Here is a 25,529-nt window from a genome sequence, read left to right on the forward strand (position 1 = left end):
AATTGGAGGATGGAGGCGTGTCAAACCTGCAAAATGCCTCTTAACCACTGGGTTACACAGAGAGTAAGAGCATTGGTCCGTAGAAAGGTAAGCGGAGACCGCTGAAAGGTAAGTTCTGCATGACAGAACATGAACACCCGACTCTGCTAAGAAGGATACGAAGGACAGCACCATGTCAATCGTAGTCCCTGTTGGGTCCAACTGTTTTTCCAAACACCAATGACAGAACCTAAGCCATTTGCTTCTGTATTGGGACCCAGTCGAGGGTTTCCTGGCTGCCTGGATAATACGCATGTTATCCGCGGTCAAGTTAAGATGTTCTAAAGACTTGAACTCAGGCACCATGCCGCCACGTTGAGTGATTGTGGGGAGGGGTGACACAGATGCTGTTCCCCCTGGTGAAGATCGGGAGTCACTGGCAACCTGATCGGTGGAAACACAGACAGGTGTTGAGGTTCTGAGAATTAAAACCTGGCCGGCCACCACGGGGCTATTTGCTTGGTGAAATAGAGGCAGAGGCGGGAAGGCGTAAGCTCTCACGTTGTGCCATGGGATCTCGAGGGCATCCCCCAGAGAGGAGGCTCCCAGCCCGCCTCTGGAGGCATACTGAGGAAGCTTCTTGTTTACCGCCGTAGCGAAGAGGTCCACCTCCGGTGTGCCCCAAAGCAAAAAAATCCATGAGAGGACCTCCGCCTTCAACTCCCACTCGTAGCTGACCACTGTCCTGTGGGATGTTTTTACCCATGCATCCGAGCCCTACCACACAAACTGTGCCTTACTGGCATTGAAAACAACATGATGGCCAGAACTTGCCAGAAAATGTACAGGGCAATGCAAGAAGAATAGGCTGCCACCCATTTTTGCCTATGTTGTGGGCACAGAAGGGCACTGCCTAAAACCACCATTAGGCTACACACAGTAGCCTGAAACCATTGCAAAAGGGGCAATGCTGATTGCCAAAAAAGCAACTCAGAACTGTGGGGAATTCATTTTCTTAATCCCAAAAATGGTTGCATTACCAGTACTCACCACTATCAGAAAGCTGGCGTTTTAAAACCACCAGACTTTTGTGTAAAACTGCACAAATGAAACAAAACCAGACCAAGGAAAGACTTGCTAAGAGGTGGAAGAATGTAAAACCATATTCTGAAATGACTTGAAGGAAGTAATTATTTAATGTATAGGTACAAATTGTCAGTTTGATTAAAATGTAGAAAACTGGGAACAAAAAGTGACATTTAGCTGAAATCTGGCTTAGTGAAACTGGATTCTGCCTGACAACTACCCCCGACAGGAGAAACCTGTTCAGCCACTCTTCCCAGGCCTAGCTGCATCCTGCTTCCCCTTGCCAAAAGGAGTTGTCACCTCTCTGATTAGATTAGGGGTGGAGCACCTGGGAACTGGAAGGAACAGAACAATGCAACTCCCTTGACTCAGGCAAATGTTATATTGGGGGCGTCGTAAAGTGGCTTCCTCTTAGGGGAAACTGGGAGGGGCAGTGCCTCTGCTAGCAGCCTAGCTTGGGGGAAGTGGATAAACCGGTTATTCCACCCTGTGATGTGGGAAGCCACACCCCTTTTTGACCAGGGCATAATTTTAAAAAGATAGATAACTCATAGTGCGGACTTGTCAGAATTATATAAGTAATATCATTATTTTTGTGATTTTTCTGTGCACATTTTGAGAGGCGTTAGGACCCTGTGGTGTATTCTGGGGGGTTGCTAGCGGAAAATAGGGTCTCACTCCAAATGTCTGCATGTTAAAAATCTGACACTTCATCAATTAATGTCCATACTCCTTGCGCACATGTGGGTAATTTTGGGTAAATGTCCGATATTGCAAAACCAGTTAAAAAGCCCAAAATGTTGTCATTTTTGAATGCAAGCCCCCAGGAAGATCAGAGGCGGACACGCATGGACCATAAGGAATATATAATGTGCACATGTAATTTCAACAAATTGTATATCTGGAAAAGATGTATTTGAATCAAATACAGATTTGTGGGCAAACTGACCAGGGGAGGATCCTCTGACCCATAAACAGACCTCATCATGATGACAATCCATTTCCTTCCCCCAATCATGGGAGAGGGGAGAATTGGGCCAATGACAAGTAGAGAGGGGCAGGCTTAGCTAGGCCCAGGCACACACCCATTTTCAAAACACATAAAAAGAGACTGCTGGGACAGATAGAGACATTCAATTCCATTTGCTGCGGAGCATGCTGACCGATGACTTCACATCCAGAGATCCAGACTTCAAATCCATCAATCTCCAAAGACCAGAACTTTACTTCAGAACTTAAAGCAAGGGCCCAAACCCACAAACTGAGAACTCTTGTCAGCAGGCCTCAGCAACCTTAAAATCATTTGCAAACTATTCCACAGCCGGGCGAGCTGTTTGAATTCTTTTGCCAAGAACAATTGCCAGAGACCAGACCAGAGATCCAGAGTGACCCAGACCGCTGTGAGCAGAACCAGAGAGCTGACCCAGATCTCTGTGAAGGGCCGAGACCAGAACCGGAGTCCAGTCCAAAACCTGACCAGATCCGTGGTGAGGCCTATTTCAAATTTATATTGCGAGTACCTAGCAGAACTGTGCAGAACCAATCTCTTAGTTAAAATAATCTAATCCAAACTATTTTAACCTAAGTAGAACAGCCTCCTAGAAATCGTGTCATCTGTCATTTTTAAAGCTGCACAACTATCACATGTCAATTCTGCAGCTGCAAGCTGTCACCTGTCATTTTGAGTTTTACTTTAAATCCGAAAATCTACCTTTATTAAATCGTCCGTATCTCTGGAACGATTGTGCTAGGAACGTGGTTTAACTTTCCTCTGAAAGCTTAGAATCTAAGCTTCCCAACAAGCCTAGAACCGACTTCCTACTCCTTATACTTTTACCGCAATCGCGAGACACGCACTCGCGAAATTTACCGCGATTTGGGCTCAATTTCTCCACTTGTCAAAATAGCAGCTCCATTCTTTCCTTTGTTAAAATCCGTTTGCAACTTGGTAATAAATCATAGAGCATTGCTAAAGTGAGCCTGAACTAATACCAACACGCATCTCCCACTCACCCTGAATCTCTAGAGGGAATTAAAATCAGTTGGCACATTTTCCCATTCATTGCCATCACATTTAAAAAGCATTTTGGGCCTGTGTTTCAAACTCCTACCTGCTTCCTCTAAGCTTTCTGGGGGGGGAACCGAATTTCGTATTGTATTTGATTGCATTCCTGAGAACTGTGTGCTCCTCTTTCCATCTCCTTCCATTTCTTACATTGCATAGGGGAGGGGGGTGAATTGCCAGAGAAAAAGTGATTCTTATCCTTTGCTAAAATCATATCAAGTATTTCTGTACTGCATTTTGTTCCTCATTGCTTTTCCCTTGAAACCATAAGTATTTTTGCTACTTTATCCATCCTATACTAACTGCTCATTGATTGTAAAGAAGTGTGCTAGTGCCAGATTACCCATTGTTGATCAACATCATATGTCTAAGTGTACTATCAGATATTAATTTATTATAAAGTGTGAGATATATATATATATATATATATATATATATATATATAGTTTAATTTTTCAAATATACCTTTTAATTTGCAAAACAAACCTACTTCTTGGCTCAGTGAGGTCAGAGGGATTCTAAAAGGGGGGTGTTATACAAGGGTTGGGTTGTCATCCAGAGTACTGAACTGATTATAAAAATACATCAATAAGGGTTTTCCTCAGCATCCCAGACTAGGCATTGACTTAGCTGTAGTGTTGATTGAATATCGCTTACAGTCCGCCAGCTGGGGGCATCCGCTGTGACATGCAGCTGGCCCAGGATGTGCACTGCAAGCAGCCAAACACCATGAAGCACAGCCCAATCCCAAATCTGGAACAACAGATCCACGATAGGGGGAGACTTGGTTCCCCCTTGCTTGTTGATGTAATACATCGACACCACATTGTCCGTGCGTATGCGGACCACCTTGTTGGCTATGATCGGTTTGAATGCCCTGAGCGCCAGGAAGATCGCCAGAAGCTCTAAATGATTTATGTGGAGGAGCTTGTTCTGAGGCGACAAGAGATCCGAGACCTGAAGAGGATCTAACGTCGCAACCCACCCCAGGAGGGAGGAGTCCGTCGTGATCGTCACCCCACCCCAGGAGGGAGGAGTCCGTCGTGATCGTCACCGTAGGGGCTGGGTCCTGGAACCCCGCACCCACCTACAGGTTGCTGAGAGATGACCACCATTCCAGGTCCACTCTCATGGAAGCCGGAATCATCATCAGCTTGGAGTCCGGGTCCACAGCCTGACGCCGAGAACTCCGAAGAGCCATCTGAGTCTGCCTCATCTTGAGATGAGCAAGAGGAAGAGCCAACACGCACGAGGCCATTAGGCCCAGAAGCCTCTGTAACCACCAGGCCGACATGCTCTCCGACTGCGCAAACATCTGACAGGTGGCTAATAGATCCACCCATTCTGTCCCCGGTCAGGTACACTCTGCAGTCGATAGTGTTCCAGCGAAAACCCAGGAAAATCAAGTCCTGCGAGACTGTCATGGAAGATTTCCGCCAGCTCACCGACAGCCCAAGATGGAACAGGAGCTGAAGGAGAGACTGAAGATTGCCAGCTGCTTTCAACGGGCAAGGACTGTGTAAGAGCCAGTCGTCCAAATACGGATACACATGGATACCCTACAGACGAAGATAGGCTGCAATCACCAACATCATCTTCGTGAAGACACGCGGCGCAGAGCTGAGGCCGAAAGGAAGCACACGAAACTGGAAGTGCTCCTCTCCCAAAGAGAAACTGAGATATCTCCTGTGTGGATTGCAAATATGCATGTACGCATCCTGAAGATCCACCACGCTGAGCCAATCGCCCATCTGCAAGGAGGACCCTATCTGGCTGGGCGTGATCATGTTGAATTTCTCTTGGGGTAGGAAAAGATTGAATTGGGAAAGATCTAGGATGGTGCGCAGGCCAGCCTGGTTGGGTTTGGGCACGTAAACAGCCGGGAGTAGAAGCCCTCCCCTCGCTCCCCAAGGGGAATGGGTTCTACAGCACTGAGGTCCAGAAGTTTCTGAACCTCAGCTTTGAGGGAGGGCGAGCCTGACAGCTGAAAAGGATGGTTGAAGGGTGGGGTAGGGGTAAGCGGAAGCCAGCCCGAGCGACTGACAAGACCCATCTGTCTTCGGGGATGGTCTGCCATGCCTCCCAATGAGACGCAATGCATCCTCCCACCGGGGTCTCGTGCAAGCAGGTTTATCGGTGGTGTTGCCACCTGAACCTGAGGAGGAGGCTGAGGAGCGGGAGAAAAACCAAGTCTGTTGTTGCCTCCGGCGTTTATTCCCCAAAGGGGTATCCACTCTGTGAGATTTCCGGTCTAGGAAGCCCCTAAAGCCAGAGGAGGGTCAACTTTGCGACAACGGTCTGTGGGTTTTGAAAGGGGTCTTAACAAGGACCGACCAGGACTTAGCTGTCTGAGTGCTATCCTTTGACTTGGTCAGCTCTACATCTGTTGTACAATTGAAGAGCTCCTTCCATTCAAACGCAAGGTCCAACACCTTGTCCTGCACTTCTTTTGAGAATTTGGTGGCATGCAGCCACGCCTGTCGTGAGGTATCAACCCCCAGCATAAGGCCCCGAGCCGTCTACGTGATGAGCCGCAGCCTCCAGGAGATCCTGGGCCAAGACCCTGGCGTTGGATAATCCGCTTTAAAGTCTTCCAGCTTCTCGACCGGGATGAACTCCTGAAACTCTGACAGACCTTTCCACATCCACATATTAGCCCCCGCTAACACCAGTTCGGTATTGGCCTGCCTGAGCTGCAAGGCCGAGTTGGCAAAAATCTTTCTCCCAAGGGAGTCAAGTAGCTTATCATCCTTTCCCAGAATCTGAGTAGCTGTCGTGGAAGAGGATGCTGCAGGCCGGACTGCAAAGTGGCCGCAGCCACCACTGTGGAAGAGGGGTGCGGGCAAGACGACAGGGCCACCTCTTCCGAAGAATGCAGCCTGTATCGCGCGTCAATTTTCTTATTGACGAGTGTGGCTTTTCCTAGACCCTGCGGACCTCAGCCAGAAAGTCCTTCTGCAAGAACAGGCCGGTAAGCTCCAAAGGAGACCGGGTGAACGCCCCAGAAAGCCCGCCCTCCTGCTGAGCAGTTGCCTCAGGCACCGCAACATCCAAGAAGCACATCATGTCCAGTACCCGGTCATGAAAAGCTCTAATAGAGCAGGGCAGGTCCTCGTCGTCCTGATCGCCTTGCGCGTCATCCGACAGTTCAGGATCCTGCTGAACCGTGTCGGGCGCTGCCTTGTCCACGGGGGACAATGGTGGCAAAGGAAGAAGAGTCGGGGAAGGCACCTTAGGCAAGGGAGGCGCCGGCAGAACCATCGGAGGAACGGGTGGAGCCGGAGGCGCGGATGGACATATCTCCCTAAAACGCCCTTTGAAATATTCCCTCATGGGGTCGGTACCCATGAGCGTCTGAAATGTGCCGAAAAAAGCATCCTCCGGGGACTGTTTTGGAACCAAAGGAGGCATCTCATGAGGAGGACAATTCCAGGGACGTAATGGGGAAGGGTGCCACACACTGGCCCATCCACCCACGTATCCACATAAATCAAAGGTGCCGACCCCGCAGGCAACGAAACATTGTGCGGAAAGGGCATCCGAGCATTCCAGTCATAAACTGGCCGATAAGGATGCGCACAAGGAACTCTATGTTCACCCACGGAACCAAGCCCTACACCTGAGGCCGATGGCGCAGTTGTAGGGGTAGTACCCAAAATGGCCACTGCGGTTGTGGCGGGAACGGGTGCCATTTTGTCATCACCTGAGGGGAACTGCGCCAAGTGTGGCAGAAGTCCCCGTCGATGGATCAGGAGTCTTAACTTTAGCCTTAACATAAGGAACCTCGGCAGAGCCGGTACTATGAGGCCTGGAATGTTTCTGCGACATACCAACCACCAAATTAGCCTTCTCAGGAAGGCCCTCAGCACTGCTGGTAAAAGAAGAATTTTCCTTCTTTGCCCCCTCAACAGATCTGGTGTCGCCGCGGGAACGGTGAGAAACAACCTTCACCGATAAGGCCTTGCCAGGTCCCTCAGAAATGTTGGTAGCTTTAGCCTCTGTACGAGGGACCTCGTACCCAGGTCCGGTAACAGCCTTATTCGCGCGGGCCTCGAACATCCGTTCGGTAACACCAAGCCCCACCAAGGCCTCAGGGCGCACCCGTTCTTATTTTTGAGGGAAGCCGATAGAGAGGCCTCAGAGCAAGCTCCGGTACCCCATGACTCAGTAGAACTGGGCCTACAAGCAGCCCCCACAGGAGGGGCCTCGGAGCGTGCTCCGGTATCCACAGGCCCCTTACGGAGACCCTCAGAGAAAACTCTGGTACAATTATTAGGCCCAACGGGCACCTCGGGACAATCCCTGTTGACAGAGCGATCAACACCTCTCCCGGCGCGGGAGGAACCCGGAAAGGTATCCCCCAGCCGGGGTGCTCTGAAAAGTAAAGAACTTACCGGGCGTTTCTTCTTTTTGTCGATGAACGCCTGAAAATGCGAAGGAGGAGTTCGTCAGAACACCTCCTCCCACCGCTCCAACTGACGTTGAAGTGGCCGGGCCGAAAGGGAATCGCAGTAAAAACAGGAGTCCCAACGGTGATCTGGACCCAAACACTCTAAACAAAGAGGATGGGGTTCCACCCTCGCAAAGCGTCAGTGACACGATGAACAATCTGGAAAATCTAGTTTGAACGACATAGACAGACTAGTACACGATCGCTAGCGAGAGTCAGAGAGGAAAAAGGGAAGAAAATCTTCCACGGATGCAAGTGTGTCCAGTCCCGAACGAGCAGAGAAAAAGACTGATGGGTGATGCGCGGGGCGGAGCCAAGGTGGGCAGTGTTACAGCCGCGTGCCGCGCCCCACGCAAGAAAGGGAGGAAGGACACATTTTTTAAAAGATTTTGGCTGCTTTTTGCAAAGTGCTCCAGTCCTGTCCCACAGGACGGAGAGATGTCCCATAAGTCTGGAGGAAAGGGGACGGGACGTAGGAGTAAGTGCATTCCCTCCTCCCCCACACATGATCGACACAGAGACCCGTCAGTATCACCCCTGATCAAGCGGGGGGGAAGGGAGGGGCGGGAGCAGCAGCTCCAGACGCACAGCAAAGAGCAGGGGAATTCAAGATCCTGAGACCATCAGTAACAGCAAGGCAGCACAGCGAGGCACCTCAGGGGGAGTGGCGGAGCCCAGGCAAGGCCACCAGAGACAGCGAGGGCCTGCTACCCTGAAGAAAGGCCCGTTCACCACCGGACCCATCGGGTCATGCAAAATTAAGTTGCAAACGAAACAACTGCCTTATTACAGACTATCCTATGAAAGCAAGGACAGCAATAACACAGCACGTCTATACAATCGAGGCCGTGGAGGACTCAGTGAAGCACCAACTATCGGCCCGGAAGGCCTGTGCAGAGGCAAAATCGAAGGAGGCTGTTCCCCACCATCCGGACCCCGATAGAGGCACTGCTAGACATAGGGCAGTGCATATCCGGCCGGCAACAACATATGTCGGTAAAGAACTGAACACGACGTGCAGTGCCCAGAAGGGGGAGATGGAAGGAGAGGGAGGGGGTGGGGGGTGAGAAGATAACATGCAGCAAGGGAGTATTACAGTGGGAAGGAGCAGACTGCTTCCCTAGACAGCCCCCAGGCTGATCCCAGCGCATAATCGCCCATAGCTCTGACTAGTCATGGACACAACGCGGAGGACGTGAGCCCGGCACGACGGAACCACCAGAACATTTGACCACACTGTTGGTAAACACCACAGGTCAGACACCTGAAATCCCTGAGGCTTCCATGCTGACCAATGACATATCTCTGACTGCAAAGAGGCTGGGGTGCAAGCAAACATTTATCTACCCAAAAACCAGCGGCTGATCGCTGGAGGGGCAATCTGTCATAAACAGGTCAGCACTGGAGGTGCAGCATGCCGAGCACCATCAGGGGACTGGACGGCGGGGTGTGAACTGCACTGAGAGAACACCTCGCATGCACCGATCTGCCTCCTCACGCCAGCGCAGGTAACATCTGTACCAATAGGACAGATAAGCGCAACAGGAGAGGTGCACACTGTAAGGATCAACCAACACTATAGGAGTGCCCTCCTCGTACCACCATACACCACTGTCGCATAACTACATACAGGCAATACCCATATCTATCGGCTAAAAAGCACATCAGGCCTGTCTCTATGGGCATTAAGAGGTGAAGCCTCCTGACACGCAACAGGATATAAAATCGGGATGGAACGTGAACCTGGCCTGCAAACCACATCCCTAGCAGAGTGCCGAAAGAGAAAATAGCAGTCACTCCAGGGCCAGACATACACCTCCCAAGCCACGGACCCGTGGGACCCCTGCCACCACCACAGACGCATCACATGTACAGGGGCCTGTGCAGAAGTGAACAACAGCTTTCCCGTGCTTGAATAGGGAAGGGGCGGGGGGTGGGAGAGACCAGAACATGAACAACAAACTGGTGCCTCGACCCAAGTTGCCCAGAAATAAGGATCCCCAGAGGGTGTGACACGGACCCAGGGTAAGATTCAAGGCACACCAGCCACATGATACTCCGAAGCTTCACATTGGGATATCCAGCAAACGGTGCCAGCACCCACCCAAGATAAAAGGGCACGCAACTCACAAAAAGGATAGGCGGAAGAACAGGTGATAACAGGTGAATAATAACCAATTGGAAGATGGCCAAGGCAAACGAGAGCAGCTAACAACAAACCAAGCTCCAGTTTGAGGCTTCCTCGCAACCCCAACATGCCGAGATAACGAACTCGCCCGAAGGCAGCAACCCACAACTCACCCATGGCACCTCAACGGCATTTCACGATACAAAGGAAATGTTCAGCCAGCTGCAGAGTAGCATACCATCCCTGGACGGGAAGATGGATGTGCTGAAATGCAAGGTGGATCACATGCAGGTCCTGGACAAACATGGGGAGAGACAGAATGAGGCGGAGGGGAGGATTTCAGTGGTTGAAGATGAGGCAACCACAACGTCAAGAGACTTGCAACAGATGAAGAGAACTCACGGAGAAGCAGGATGATTTAGAATCAAGGTACAGACAGAACAATTTACTGATAATCAGAGTCTCCGAGGCAGTTGACCAGCGGAACATGGAATCGCTGGTGGAGGAGATCCTAGGGGACGCGTTGGGGCGGAAAGGCTTCTCAGACATCTTTGTGGTGGAAAGAGCACCCATGATACCCAATGGCAGGATGCCAATCACAGGGTCCCCACCACGACCAATAATCGCATGAATGCTGAACTATCGGTACTGGGATTCGGCATTACGGGAAGCAAAAGAAAAAGGAACTCTTGCATATAACGGAGACACAATAATGATCTTCCCAGACTTCTTCGATAACGTCCAGGCGTCACAGAGAACAAATATTGATGTAAAGAAGAGAATGCAGGACCGAGGCATCCGCTACGCCATGATGTTTCCAGCCAAGCTCCGAGTGGAGCACGAGGGGTGTACATTGTTCCTCACCACGGGGTACTATACAGCACCGCCTCTGCAGTCTGGTTAACTATTATGGGTCTAACCAAGACACAGTTACAACCTTAGAATGGTTTAATCGACATCTAGGTGAGGCTCCATCAGGGGACATAATATGGGCGGATGATTTTAATGAGTTTACGGACCCACCTCTGGACCGCACAACAGACAATACCCCCGACAATCCGATGAATTCCTAGAACAATTACCTAGGAACCCAAGACCCCAGAGAAACAACGATTTAGATGGCCCCGAGATGTATGGAAGTCCACGGGGATCCAGATTCGAAGAATCATTGAGGAGAGAAGGAGGGGTCAGTGACGGACCCCATCACTGAACGTGTGGAGACGCGGTCGGGCCATCAGCTGCCACCCAAGCGGAAGCAAAGTTAGCAATCCAAAACGTTGGCAAGTTGGGGATGCCAGTCAAGGGGGATGGGGGTACACTTTACTGACAGGTTGGAGTTGTCGGTGGGGCGGGGGAGGGTGTGTGTTAAGTGGAAGCATCACATCACACAGGAAACCAAGAGGTGAACAAAGTGGAAAATACTGGACCAAGACTTGGATCACACGAGTCTGGGCAAGACGGCATGGAAATGGGAAGGCGACAACCTAGGATATGGCTGGGTCAATTAGAAACCTAACATGGAATATACGAGGGCTGAAATGCCCGTCAAAATGCCGTAGGTTTCTACTCTATCTGCAACACCACCAGGTGGGAGTTGCATTCCTGCAGGAGACGCATCTCACCACAGCAACCAAAGCGAGCTTCGGTAAATCATGGGGATGCCACTGATATTTTTCATCCTGCTCCTCCTACGCGAGAGGGGTGTGCACTCTTATTCACAGTACGGTAGGGTTCAACCCGATCTCCATAACCAGGGATGGTGAGGGGAGGGGTCTGATACTATACAGTGCCGCCTGTGCAGTCTGGTTAACTATTATGGCCTAATCAAGACAGTTACAACCTTAGAATGGCTTAATTGACAGCTTGGGGAGGCTGCATCAGGGGACATAATATGGGCGTGTGATTTTAATGAGGTTATGGACCCAACTCTGGACTGCACAACAGACCAGACCCCCGACAAGAGGCCAGAATGAGATAAGGGGAATGAGTCGGATGTGGGAACTAGAAGATGTGTGGAGACTAAAGAACCAGGGGGAACGACAATACACCTTCCACACTTCAGTCCATGGCACAGCATCACGCTTGGACTTTTTCTTGATCTCTCAGGCATTAATGGGGACAATAAAGGAAGTTACCATCTTGGCCTGCACACTCTCAGATCATGCCCCGGTATTATTGGACATAGAACTATCAGGGAGGGAGAGGGAGAGGAAGCCACATCGGTTAAAATGGGAGGCCCTGGTGGACATGCTGTTCCGCGAAGATGTCGAAGTCCATAGACAGCTTCTTTGAGATTAAAGAGGGCTCTGTGCAGTTGGCGGGAATCCTCTGGGAAAGCTTCAAATTTGTGATTCGGGGGGTGGGGGGAATGCATTGCCAAAGAGTTGGGGATGCTTAGGCAGATCAGACGAGAACTAAACTCTGTTGAATCACGTCTAGGCATACTACAGGAGGCTGAGGACCAAGGAATCACCGGACAACAAGCCGAAATGAAGCAATCCTTGGAGCAGTTTAAAACACTGGTACACAGGGAGGCAAAAATATTGGGGTGGGGAACAGCCGTGAGGCAGTATGGGGAAGGGCAAAAACCAGGGAGGCTACTGGCAAAGGCTGCGCGGCTGGTCACGCATGGGGGTGGGCGGGTCACGACCATAATAAACGAACAAGGGGTATAGAGATTCGATGATGCAGTGATAACTCAGGAGTTTGTCCGCTTTTACACAGACCTGTACTCGTCCCATACAAAAACCTTGCAAGCAGAGTTAGAGGAATATCTACCAGTCGGCCTTGTACTGGTGCGCAGATGAGGACAGGAGAGTACTGGTGGCCATTAGATCTCTCCCGTCTGAGAAAGCTCCCAGACCTGATGGATTTTCCTCAGAGTTCTATAAATACTATGCACCCAAGATAGGCCTGTATCTCCTGCAAATGTACCAGCAAAGTGCCATGGAAGGGAGACTTCCGGAAACCCTGGGGGAGGCCCTAGTTCCAGTCCTACCTAAATCCGGGAAGCCTCTAAATGGCTGCGATCATACAGGCCGATTTGCCTTATTAACTTTGATAACAAGTTATTAGCTAAAATACTAGCCACGAGACTTGCACCCTCAATGAATAAGATGGTGAGAGCCGATCAGGCCAGATTCATCCCGGGTTGCTCCATGTCCTTCGGGATCAGGAGGCTATTCGGGCTGATCTCAACAGTTGACCAGGAGGACCAGATAGTTGCTGCGTTACTAGACGCCACCAAGGCGTTCGACTCAGTGGAATGACCCTTCTTGTTTGCAGTCCTACGCAGAATGGGGTTAGGAGAGCAATATATCGCAATGGTGGCATTGCTGTATGAGTCACCCACTGCCAGAGTGAGGGTAAGTGGGTGTCTTGTGCCCCAGTGAGAACTCTCGGCAGGGGCACAAGACAGGGATGCCCCCTCTCCCCACTCCTGTTCGCTCTTGCGATTAAGCCGCTGGCAGAAAGGGTTAGGGATATCCATATCCACAGGGGCGTCCGGCTCTTCTGTCACAGGGCGATCATCTCGTTATACGCTGATGATATGGTGCTGTTCTTCAAAGACCCGGAACGGAACCTGGACCCCATTATGGAATATGTCGCTAAATAGGGGCTCTTCTCTGGCCTTGTGATCAACACAACCAAGTCAGTCCTCTTCCCGCTAACAGAGAGTGTGCTGACAAATGGTGGTTCAAATGGCACATTGTACAAACCCGCTATCTAGGGGTCACTATAGACAGAAACACGCTCACAATATTCTAAAGCAACTACCAAAAAGTACTCGACCGAACAAGGGAGGCAGCCAATAGGTGGAAGAACTTGTCACTTAACCTGTATGGTAGGATCACATTGGTCAAAATGGTGCTGCTTCCCTGATTCTTATGTGTTTCTTAAAGTACCTATAGTAGTCCCTGCCGACTACTTTCAGGAGGCAAAGTCCATAGTCACTCAACTCATTTGGGCCGGTAAAGAGCGGAGGATATTGTGGGACAAATTTACAGCAACCATAAATAGGGGAGGACTGGCGGTTCCAGATTTAGAAACATATACTGTAGCGCAGGCAGGGTTTTCCCTTTTATTGGTTTGGTGGTCCACAGGAGAGAAGACAGGTAGAGGTGGAGAGGGCACTGGCAGATCCCTTTTTGCTACGCTCCAGTATCCTCACCGCCCCCAACAAGGGACGCAGGGCTAGAAATATGGTGGAACTCACCTGCACTGCTTGGGTACGCATAGAGTGGAGATCAAAGACAGAGGTCCTCTATACCACAGTGTTACCGGTCTCAATCCCACTCACATCAGAAAGGGGCTTTGTCAAACTAATGCGAAGATTAGAAGTGCACAGTTATCGCAACCTGTTCCCCGAGGGGAGGTTCATTACATTAGAAGAGTTAAAGACAAAGGGGGACCTTAATCCCCTGGATGTGTTTCTATACTATAGGTTGAGAACAACCCTCCAGAAGAGGTTCCCGACTTTCCCAGAACAACCACCAGTCGCCCCAATACTCGACAAGATGATCTCTGGGGGGCAACATAGGAGGGTGGTCTAAGTCCTGTATGCCTTTTGTCAGGATTCTAAACTACAGGATGTATCACCTAAGGAGGGGTGGGAACAATCACTAGGGCACGTGATACACGAAAGGGAGTGGAAATACTGCTGTGAGGGAACAAAAAAAAAAAACTGCGATAAACACTACATACAAACTAATACATTAGCAATGTCTGCATCAATTCTACTATACCCCTATTCAGATCCACAACTACTTCCCGGGGGTGTCCACTAGCTGCATCAGATGTAACGAACCAATGGTCGACTTCATGCGAGTGCCCCGCAGTACACACCTTCTGGGAAACAGTATACAAAAACTAAGGTGAAATTATCGATGAGGGACTGGATCTAAACCCCATGACGGCCATCCTAGGGTACACCAGACCTATCCCCAAGGGCAGGAGGCGGTTGGCTGGGCTACTCTTGCTATTGGCGAAAAGACGGTTGGCAATACAATGGAAAGGTCCAGCACATCCCAAAATTGAGGACTGTCAAGCAGACGTGGTGAGGTGCAATGACACAGACAGGATACAGAGGCTTAACGTCTTACTGTTCGGCCCCTGCCACCATATGGGACCCGTACATTCACTACCTCCTGAGTCAAGCGGAGGAGGAGAACCTAGAGCCACAAATGGAAGCTAACCCAGAGAACTAATAACAGCTCTATTTACCACAGTTCAAAGAAAAAGATTGTCTACACCCATTAGCTGACAGTGGAACCAAAAACACGTGCACTGAATATATAAACGTCAGGAAGGCAGATTGTCTACAGGTCTTCCCAACAATCCACCCAGAGTAGATGGAACTCTGAATTAGCAGGACAATAAACCCAACCGGACTCACGATACTACAGCGTGAATAAGGTATAGATTATACCTCCACTGTGATGCTTCCTTTATTGCACTCTCTATTATTTGTACCTTTTCTCCTTTGTATGTCCTGTCCGAATGTTTAAAGTTCAATGTTTGCATATTTAAGAAATACCAATAAATGTTTTTTTTTAAAAGTCATTAGCAGCTGGCACTGGTGTGAAGGTGACGACGAACACAAAAAGGCACCGCAAAATGGAGAAGGCACCCCCGATAACCCGGGCAGTGTCCCCCTCCCTGACCTCTCCCTCTCTAGAGAAAGGGGAGGCGCCGTGCTCAGCGCGGCAAAACACAAGCAAAGCCTGCGAAACAAGAAAGCGGGGCGAAACTCGGGGAAAGCCCGCGAAGGGCAGACAAAAGAAAGGGGAGGGGTTTCCCTCTTTATAACAGACAGGATCTGTAAGGAAGACAGCATCCAGCCACCGCGAAGGACACCCGCCCAGGAGTCGCGGAAGGAGCTTTTCGTTTTCGTAGCAAAGGTAACAGTGAGGACAGGTGCAAATTCTATGTCAAGACAGAGGCGAGCATTAAGCTTTCTCTTCTCTTTAATTCACTCTCCAGCAGTTTCAACAAATACCTCATATTTCGTGAAAATATATATAAAACTTTTTTTTTTCAATAAAAACTTCAAGTCCCATCATTCTCTGTAGTTCTAGTCTCTAGTCTCTGTGCCTTAGACCTTCCTGTTCCTGTGTTCCTCCTCTTCTTTTCCTGCTCTCCAGATAAGTAACACGTTATTGTAGAGCTCTGTGAATTTGTTTATATAATGTGCATGTGAAATTGTGTTAACGTATCTATAAGAAGACATTGTCATTGGAGTGTTTGTGAGATGTGACATAGCGCGGCGCGCAGCGTGACGATTTATATTTTAGCTGAGGAGATTCGGCGGCCCCGTGCCACATTACCGACACAGTAGGGGCCTGCCGATCTCCCCAAGTAAGCCCGTAGCGCGATCGCGGGCTAGCGGCCCCCACCCTTGGGGGGGCGGAGCAAGCAAAGCGAGCGGGAGGTTTGCCTTCTCGCTCGCGTTTAGGAGGGAGATAGCCCCCACCCTCGTGGGGGCGGAGCACGAGGACCCGGAAGCTCGTGCCCTAGGAGAGGGGGAGTTCCCTCCTCCTGGGAGAGTGAAGCACACAGGAGCCTATCAGAGCGTGAGCGCTCGGCTCCTGAGGGCCCCCCACCCTTGGGGAGGAGGAGAAAGTTACACGACGCGGTGAGATTGCGGAATTTTGAAGGGATTTTCACCGCGTTTCGTGTTCGGAGCACTAATAAGCTCAGGAAAGTAATAAAATAACATTGCAGATAGCTGAAAAACATATTCTTTCTCATATAAAGCATAAGCCCATATCTGAAGCATCCTGCACAGCAGGAAAAAAGGGCAGACAGGTGCAGCCTCAGAGTGGAGCAGTGGACGTGCACCTACACCTGGAAAGGTATTGGGAAGGCACCTGAACAGCACAGTAATGTCTAACTTTGAGTGGAGTGATGAGGAGCAGGAGGCCACCTACCCAGAGGATTTAGCCTACAGCTTTAAAGAAGTGCTGGGAGACTCGCTCACAGAGGCAGTAGCACAGGGTGTGAGACCCCTGCAAGACTACATACCATAGAATTATACCCGAGTACTCAAGGTAAATGCACCAGAGACAGCACGTCCACCGGGGTCGCTGCAAACGACCCCAAGGGGTGTACCAAGGCCCGGAAGAGCAAGGACTCTTCTGACCCCCGGGCCAAACTGAGGGGGCAAATACTGAGGCCCCGGAGGCTGGAGACGCTTTTAGTAAGCTAAGAGAAGCGTTCATAAAGAAAACACAGGTGCCGAGCCTCGAGACCCCCTACCCAGGGGATGATAATATGGGCAACATAGAGGGAGGTTTCCCCGAAGAGGAAATCCCAGAATCCCCTACCTCCTCGCAAGAAGAGGCGGACAACGAGGGGGACGAGAGCAGCCAACCTCCGCCGAGGAAGAGGCTCAGAAAGCTCAACAATTTGGAGGAGGAGGAGACCTCTGATATGTTTAACCCCGAGGAGATCAAGAACCCAAGGTCATCAGAATGGGTACCGTCGCCAAGAGTGGCGAAATATGACGCAGAGATTGCGCAAGGCCTTAGAAAAAGAAGTGAGGCAAAGGATGAGGGCAGAGTGCCCGAAACCAGAGCTACCGGGGAAAGTAGCAGAGGCTCCGTAGCTTGATCCGAAAATGTTGTCATTTGTATCAAAGGCGAATAAAGATCCAAGAAAAGGCATTAACCGCTCTTGGAAAAGCTGTCAGGAGAAGCTTCTTGACCTAGCGGGTCCATTAGCGAAGATCATGGATCTGGCCGAACGTCCGAGGGACACGGGGGAAGAAGTGGACCCAGGAGTTCTGGCAAACTGGGCCCAGAGAGCAGTATGTCTGCTAGGAAATGCGAACTGCGCAATTTCTTCTGAACGCAGGAAAGGGCTTCTGCTAAAAATCGATCGGAAGTTAGGAGACCTGTCGTCCTATGAAGCAGGCAAAGCTGCACAAGGCCTTCTATTCGGGGACACCTTCGGAAAAGAAATGGGGAGGTTTGTTGGAACATACACTTCCCTAGAAAAGGCCCAGGCATCCATGAAAAAGATTTTCCCCGACACAAATTTTTGGAGGGACCGGTCGTTCTAGAGGCCGAGCGGCCAGTCGCTACAAAGCTTACAGAAGGCCTCAAGGAAACAGGAGTAATTACTGGGAAAACAGACAGCCAGACGTCTTCTTCCCCCCGAGGGGTCGCTTCCCGAGAGGGAGATGTAGCAGAGGACAAGGGAGAGGACAAAATTCTTCCACAGGTGAGAGTCGCAAACTATCCACCAGTTGGGGGGAGGACAGCAATTTTCTGGGAGAACTGGAAAGCGCTTTCCAGCGATGCATGGGTGTTGCAGATGGCAAAAGGCATGCTCATAGATTTTATAGAGACTCCCTACCAGGGTCAGGCACCACGTCCCCTAGCGAAAACACAAAAAGAGATAGATCTCGTGCACACAGAACTGCTGCAGTTAGCGGGAAAACAAGCGATAGAGCCTTGCGTGACCCCTCCCAAATTTGTGAGCAACATGTTCTTAGTCCATCGAAAGGACAAAGTGAGACCCGTAATAAAACTAAAAGACATGAACAGATGGGTAACTTACAACCATTTCAAAATGGAAGGAACTCATCATCTCAGAGACACACTCCGACAAGACGATTGGTTAGTGAGAATAGATCTCAAAGACGCTTATCTGACGATACCAGTTCGAAAAGATTTCCGCCCATTCCTAGCATTCTACTGGGGCGAGCTATTATGGCAGTTTGCTACCATGCCGTTTGGCCTGGCATCAGCACCTTGGGCCTTCACAAAAATTATGAAACCAGTAGCGGCAGCGATCAGGGAGAAGGGGATTCGTATGATTATATATCTAGACGATATCCTGCTGATGGCCAGCTGCAGGGAGACTCTCCACTATCAAACCAGCTGGGGAGTGAGTCTCCTGACGTCGCTGGGATTTTTAGTGAACCGAGAAAAATCGGAAATGAGACCAGCCAAGAGAATAGAATTTCTAGGTTTCGTGGTAGACACCAGATCAGCGACACTAGAACTTCCAAACAGAAAAATACGAGACATAAAAAGAGAGATAAAGACATGTCTCAGCAGAGCAGTTATATCACTACGCACAATAGCTCGAGTGGTGGGCCTCCTAGCAGCCTCCATACAAGCAATATTCCCGGGGCCCCTACACTATCGAGCCCTTCAGAGACTAAAGATAAGACACCTTCAGCAGGGTCTGCAATATCAACAGCTGGTCCACATCGACCAGGAGGCCAGAACAGAGCTGGAGTGGTGGCTAGCAAATATGGAAGCATGGCACGGGAGAGCCATTTTCGGCGACCGTCCAGACCTGATCATAGAGTCGGACGCCAGCAGAGCAGGCTGGGGAGCCCGTTGCGGAGACCTGCAGACAGGAGGGAAGTGGAGCTCGGAAGAACTCAAACTGCACATCAACTGTCTAGAATTACTAGCAGGGTCATTTGCGACCAAGGCGTTTACGAGAGGGAAAGTGAACTCCTGTATTCTGTTGAAAATGGACAACATTTCAGCAGTGAAATATATCAATCATCTAGGTGGAATGAGATCCAAACTTCTGGCGGAGATAGCCAAGGATTTCTGGCACCCCTGTCTGGAATCAGGGATTCAGTGGTAGCGGAATACCTGCCAGGATCACAGAACGTGATAGCAGACTGGAACTCCAGGTACCTCTCGGACTCCAGCGACTGGAAGCTGGACCAAGTAGTTTTTCGACAGCTGGAAGAACTTTGGGGGCCGGTCCATACAGATCTGTTTGCATCCAGACTGAACGCACAGACGACGAGGTTCTTCAGTTGGAGATTAGACCCAGCAGCAGCTGGAGTAGATGCCTTCCTGCAGGACTGGAGGGAACAGACTCTATACGCCTTCCCGCCGTTCCTAATGTTGAGCAGAGTGCTAGCGAAAGCTCGCAGGGAAGCAGCGAATCTGATACCAATAGCGCCAATATGGAAATCACAAGTTTGGTTCCCAGCACTCATAGAAATGCTAGTAGATTATCCGAGAATACTGCCACAAGGAGTGAACCTGCTCACAGACCCAGTTGGGTCATTTCACCCTCTGAGAGTGAAGGGGACGTTGCCATTGATGGCGTGCAGGATAGCAGGAGACGCTGGAACCTCCCAGGCATTTCGGCGCAGGCTGCAAGTCTTATCGCCGAGTCTTGGGCACCCTCAACCAGAAGGAGCTACGACGCAGCTTGGAATAAGTGGTCATCATGGTGCAGAAGGAGAGATCTTCATCCCGTTTCTGCACCTTTAGTCGAAATACTGAACTTCTTGGCAGAGCTTCTGCAGGACGGCAAAGCATATAGAACCATAGGAGTCTACAGATCTGCAATTTCAGCAGGTCACACACCTCTTGATGGTACTCCAGCAGGGGAGAACATAGCAGTGATTAGACTCCTGAAAGGAATAAGATTTAGGAAGCCACCTCAACCTAAATATAAAGTATTATGGGACGTGTCGGTGGTGCTGAAGCTACTATCAGACTGGCCTAGCAAAAGATATCTATCGTTAGAACAACTATCAGGGAAACTAGCCATGCTACTGTGTATGGTATCGTGCAGGAGAGTAGCAGACGTGAAGGCACTAGAAATAGATAGGAAAACGTATGGACCGGAAGGTGTAACCTTCTACCTGGCGAAGAGAACTAAAACAGACTCATCTGCAATCACATATCCATACATGCAGGACTATCCAAAATGGTGCGTGGCCTCATGTATTAAGGAATATGAGAGTAGGACAGCGGAAATGAGACCAGTAGGTACAACCCAACTACTTATAGCGCGCAGAAAACCACACAAAGGCGCCACAATAGCGAGATGGGTCAGAGATATCATGAGCTTAGCGGGCATTATGTATCTGCATTTGGAGCACACTCTGTCAGAGCAGCGATGGCGTCTAAAGCATTAGGGCAAGGCGCAACCTTACAAGATATCATGAAGGCAGCAGATTGGGCTAGTGATAAAACGTTTAGGACGTTTTATTTTAGACCAATCAACACGGTGGCAGGGGCAAGAAGCTTTGCACAAGCTTAATGCTCGCCTCCGTCTTGACATAGAATGAAGATTCCCCCTGCTAATAGCGCAGGGAGCTCTTGATTCTATTAAAGACAAGGAGGCGAGCATTACATTCCCGACCCAGATACACAGAAAACGGGAAGAGTATTGTAATGAAGGACATATGAATTGTGAATAACCATGATGACCGTTTTCTCCTCAAAATAGGGTGTGTATTCCCAGCCCTAACATATCTCTATTGTTTATTTTTGATGCTAGGAGATGACCAAAAGAACGGATGATTCCTTTCAAAGAAGTTGGATGGTTCCGATCAGATTTCAAATTTCGAGGCAAGAGATCGAATTCTGCTGAAAGCAGGAAGAGTGAAGCTGTTGGGTCCGTTGGCAAGTTAATGTTACAGAGGATTACAGTTAAGCAGTCAAAGAAGAGGAGGAACACAGGAACAGGAAGGGCTAAGGCACAGAGACTAGAGACTAGAACTATAGAGAATGAAGGGACTTGAAGTTTTTATTGAAAAAAAAGGTTTTATATATTTTCACGAAATATGAGGTATTTGTTGAAACTGCTGGAGAGTGAATTAAAGAGAAGAGAAAGCTTAATGCTTGCCTCCTTGTCTTTAATAGAATCAAGAGCTCCCTGCGCTATTAGCAGGGGGAATCTTCATTGTTCACAGATTCATCTGGCACGTTGGGGTTCGGGGCAATCCTTGACAGCAAGTGGTGTGGCATGGCATGGCCGGAGGAATGGCATCGGAAAGGGGTCACTAAGGACATCACGGTTTTGGAGCTCTTCCCCATCGTGGTAGCATTTAAACTGTGGTGGGAACAGCTGGCGAACAGCAGAATCATGCTCTGGTCGGACATCTTAGTGGTGGTCCAAATCATGAACCAAGGTTCCGCCAGTGGCAGAAGGGTTTTGCGTCTACTAAGGGAGCTTCAGAGATCCATGCTAGTGAGAAATATAGAGGTGCGAGACAGGCACATTCCGGGGGTACAGAACACGGCAGCTGATGCTCTCTCTCGTTTACAGTGGGAGAAATTCCGAGAGAGTTGCCCGGGAGCAGAGAAGGTGATGTCCCCGTTCAAATCTCAGTGGTGGGACATGATTGGGGTAATCCAAGTACCCTCATACAGACGGCTCTGGCACCAGGCACAACAAGGAGGTATAAGGATTGCTGGGAGAGGTACCTGAATTTCAAACGAGAGGTACTAGGAGTAAACCAGCAATAGTCACCGGTAAGGGCCTTTGTGGGCTGGGGATGGCGTGAGGGGAAAACCAGGTCTTGGATGGCTCACCATCTAGCAGCTATCGCCCACTTCTGTAAACTGTGGGGGTGGGATGGGGGTTAGGGGGGAAGAACAACCCTTCTAAAGAGCATTATATTGGTATAACGATGAAAGGGTGCGCCAAGCAAGTAAAGTCTAGAGGGGATTAAAGGAGGCCCATTGACGTGGTCAAGCTGCAGAAGGTGGTGGTTTGCCTAGGGCAAATCTCCCATGGGGATTACGAAGCAGCATTGTTCAGAGCTGCTTTCACGTTAGCTTTCTTTGGGGCATTCAGGGTAAGTGAACTGGTACCAGAGAACAAAGGTGCAAAGGGGATGAGATTTTTACAAATACAGGATGTGCACTGTTCAGAGCTTCAAGTGACTTTATGGCTAAAAAGCTCAAAGACGGATCAGGAAGGCAAAGGGTGCACAGTGTCATTACAGCTCATCACAGGGAGCACGATATGCCCAGTCAGGGCAGTGTCAGGATACCTCAAGTTGAGACCCCCCTCGGTAAAGGAGGCTCCACTACTCATCCACCAGGATGGTTCAGCGCTAAGTCGCTTCCAGTTTAAAAGAGTGATGGAGCTGGCATTAGAGGGAATTGGGGAGACGGAAGGGGTCTTTGGGACACACTCATTCCGGATAGGGGCTGCTACATCCGCAGCAGCTGTTGGCATGGGGGAAGTGGCAATCAAGCAGATTGGGAGGTGGAAATCTGGTTGTAAGGTTTAAGTGTTTTCCTTCTTTTTTCACCAGCACCTGCTCGAAGAAGGAAGAGATCAGCATGGGTGGTAGGACACTCTTGTGTCTAGAGCAGGGGCAAGCTGGACAGAGGAACAAGAAAAGCTGACGGCGGGCGAGTTCAGGATAGGTTGGCACGTGTGCCGGGATGAAATGGGAACAATTGCAGAGGCAGGTGCACAGATTGTTGAGCATTGAGCAAAAGCCAGACATACTGGTTATCTACTTAGGGGGTAACAATCTCACACACTTGGGGAGTGGGGCGCTAATGCGTGAAATGATGTTCTCATTGCAAGAACTAGCAGGACAACTGGGGGAAACAGAAATTGTTTGGTCAGAGATCATCCCGAGGCCAGAATGGAGAGGTGCAGATAATCACCCAGCAGTGGAGAAATCCAGGAGGAAGCTGAACTGAGCAATAGCAATGTTCTGCAGGGGCAGGGGCTTTGGGCAGATCAGGCACGGTCTGATCAATCTGAAATCCCCTGAGTACTTCCTCAAGGATGGTGTGCACTTGACCCCATTGGGCATGGATCTGTTCTTTTGGAATATCTGCACAAAAATCCTGGAAATGTAAGAGGAAGGGTGGAGCCACGGTGGGCGGTAACCCACTCGTGGCGTGGCAGTGTTTGGCCAAACAAACACATGAGACAGACTCCGGATGAGCCAGGAGAAAGCAAGAAGGGTCTTCGCTCTTCTCAGACCCAGCACCCCTTGGGAGCCTAAGCGGCAGGGGCGTCTGGGAGGAACAACTAGGGCTCAGCTTCTCCCAAGGAAACGGCACTCTCCCCGCCCAGGAGCGCCTGCATGGGCAGGAGAGGCTCGGACGCAAAGGCTAGGAGAGTTGGGCCTATTCTGGACGCTTGGGGAAGGAAAGGGGGAAGCAGGTTATTTTGGACACGGAGCAGTCGCGCATCTTATGAGTAATTTTTCCACAAATGTGTGCAGTGTGGTTTTGGTTTGGTGTTATTGTGGAATAAATCTGCAGCCATTTATGCCAAAAAACAAACAGGTCTCATTCTACACTTTTCTGGGGGGAAAAGGGAATGAGCTATGGATATGTGTTGGATAAGAATGGACGGATGCCAGGGTTATGATGACAGCATGCATGGTTAAAAATAAATAAAAGGAAACCGTTGGGTAACTTGATCAAAATAGGATTTACAGCTCCCTCCTATCTGTACTCCAATGCACCACCTAATAGCCACAGCTAAAAAGTACTTCTATTTTCACTAAACAGCTGAATACCTTTTTCTGCACACAGCCCACCCAAATTAAGGAGCCACTAGGCTTTCCAAGCCAAATGCAAGACTGTTTTAAACTCTTCCCTCTATGTTTCAGCATTCTAATGAAACTTTTATTAAAAGGGAAGCCAGTTAAGGGAAGTTCAGGATTATTTACAATTCCCCACTTCGAGATGCACCAGCCTAGCTAAAAATGTATTGTTTTACAATTTACTTTTTCAATGTACTTTTTCCTTAAATGTTAGAAGTCTCGCACTTGCAAGAAAAGACCAGTTCCGACAGCCTGTAACCACTCAACCTAAAATCGACTCGTCATTAAGGCTCTCAGCTTGCAGTTGCGCCATTTAAAAAAGAAAGAAAAATAACACAAACGAAGGCAGAAAGAAAGCAAACAATGAGTAAAGGTGGTGGCTGGTCCCCGCACCTATTAAAAAACATATCAAGGCAAAACTAAAATGGAAACACACGATTCACTGCATGTTAGGTTGACAATACACATTTCCCCAAAAACTTTTTTTTATTTGCGTTCTTTCTTTTTTCCAGCAAACCACAATTTCACATTGAATACATTCCATTAAGAGACTCTTCCTTCGACCCTGTAAAAAGTGATGAGTGGCGATTATTGAGTAAAGTACTCGGCAGGACCAGGGAAACAGCACACAGCACGAGATCTGCCATCCAAGTCATTAGTACTTAAATTGAGGTAAGACGTTTAATTGCCCAATCTGGTCAACGCATCACAAGCAAGCACGTGATCGAATAGGGTCTAACTTGAAACAAACGTTCCCCAGATGAGCCTTCCTTCGCAAGTCTGTGGTAACTTCATGAAATGGTTCAGTGTAACTGGACACAGCAGGCAATACTAGATATGGTTAGGGGGTAGTTAGTGTAGTGTTTTCCTTTATACAATGAAGAGGCATGACATTGTATATAAGGTATTATGTAGATTTAATCAGGATAGCCCCCGAGCGGGCCATTTCACCAAAGCCACATCTTCGTGTATGATTCCATCAACATTCTGGAATCATACACGAAGCTGTCACCATAGTAACAATAACATAACATTCTCACATCTCCCTACCTAAACACAAATAAAATATATATAATATTATATTTGAAATTAACTAAAAACACTTTATAGTATAAAAAATAACATATTATCTTATCATTTCTATACCAATAAAGGATACAAAATCTTCCAGATTTTAGATACTCAGCCAGTCTTGGATCATGTCACAAGTTGTGGACTTCTCAATAATATACGTAGTCTTGTTTGTTATTCCATATTCTTTTCCTACATCTGGATCCTGACTGAACACTGTCATTTCTTCCTTCAATTGAATTCTCCTGTACATCCTTCCCTTGTGACCTTTCTTTGACCAGTACTCTGGGTTCATCAAAACCACTCTTAAAATTCTCGACTTCAGCTGAATCATCTCCTCCATATCTCATCACTTCCTTCTCCTTTGCCAAAACAACATCATCACATGACCATTTCTTGCCATCCTCTAGTGTCACGGACTTTCTTGAGCAATCCATCACTCTCTGAG

At 49.1% G+C, this 25,529-nt stretch overlaps 2 protein-coding genes across 3 annotated transcripts in view; one reads left to right on the forward strand and one right to left on the reverse strand.

The window, feature by feature from the left end:
* The window catches only part of SH3BGRL3 (SH3 domain binding glutamate rich protein like 3), a 73,025-nt gene extending 51,842 nt beyond the window's left edge, over positions 1 to 21,183 (forward strand). Inside the window, exon 3 of the mRNA XM_069622847.1 lies at positions 20,983 to 21,183. Coding sequence (XP_069478948.1) covers positions 20,983 to 21,075 — 93 coding nt within the window. The 3' untranslated portion in view covers positions 21,076 to 21,183. The remainder of the gene's footprint in view (positions 1 to 20,982) is intronic.
* The window catches only part of UBXN11 (UBX domain protein 11), a 286,049-nt gene that overhangs the window by 4,084 nt on the left and 256,436 nt on the right, over positions 1 to 25,529 (reverse strand). The window lies entirely within an intron of this gene.

This window comes from Ambystoma mexicanum, chromosome 11 (assembly GCF_040938575.1).
Source record: "Ambystoma mexicanum isolate Mex_15411 chromosome 11, UKY_AmexF1_1, whole genome shotgun sequence".
Taxonomy (NCBI): Eukaryota; Metazoa; Chordata; class Amphibia; order Caudata; family Ambystomatidae; genus Ambystoma; species Ambystoma mexicanum.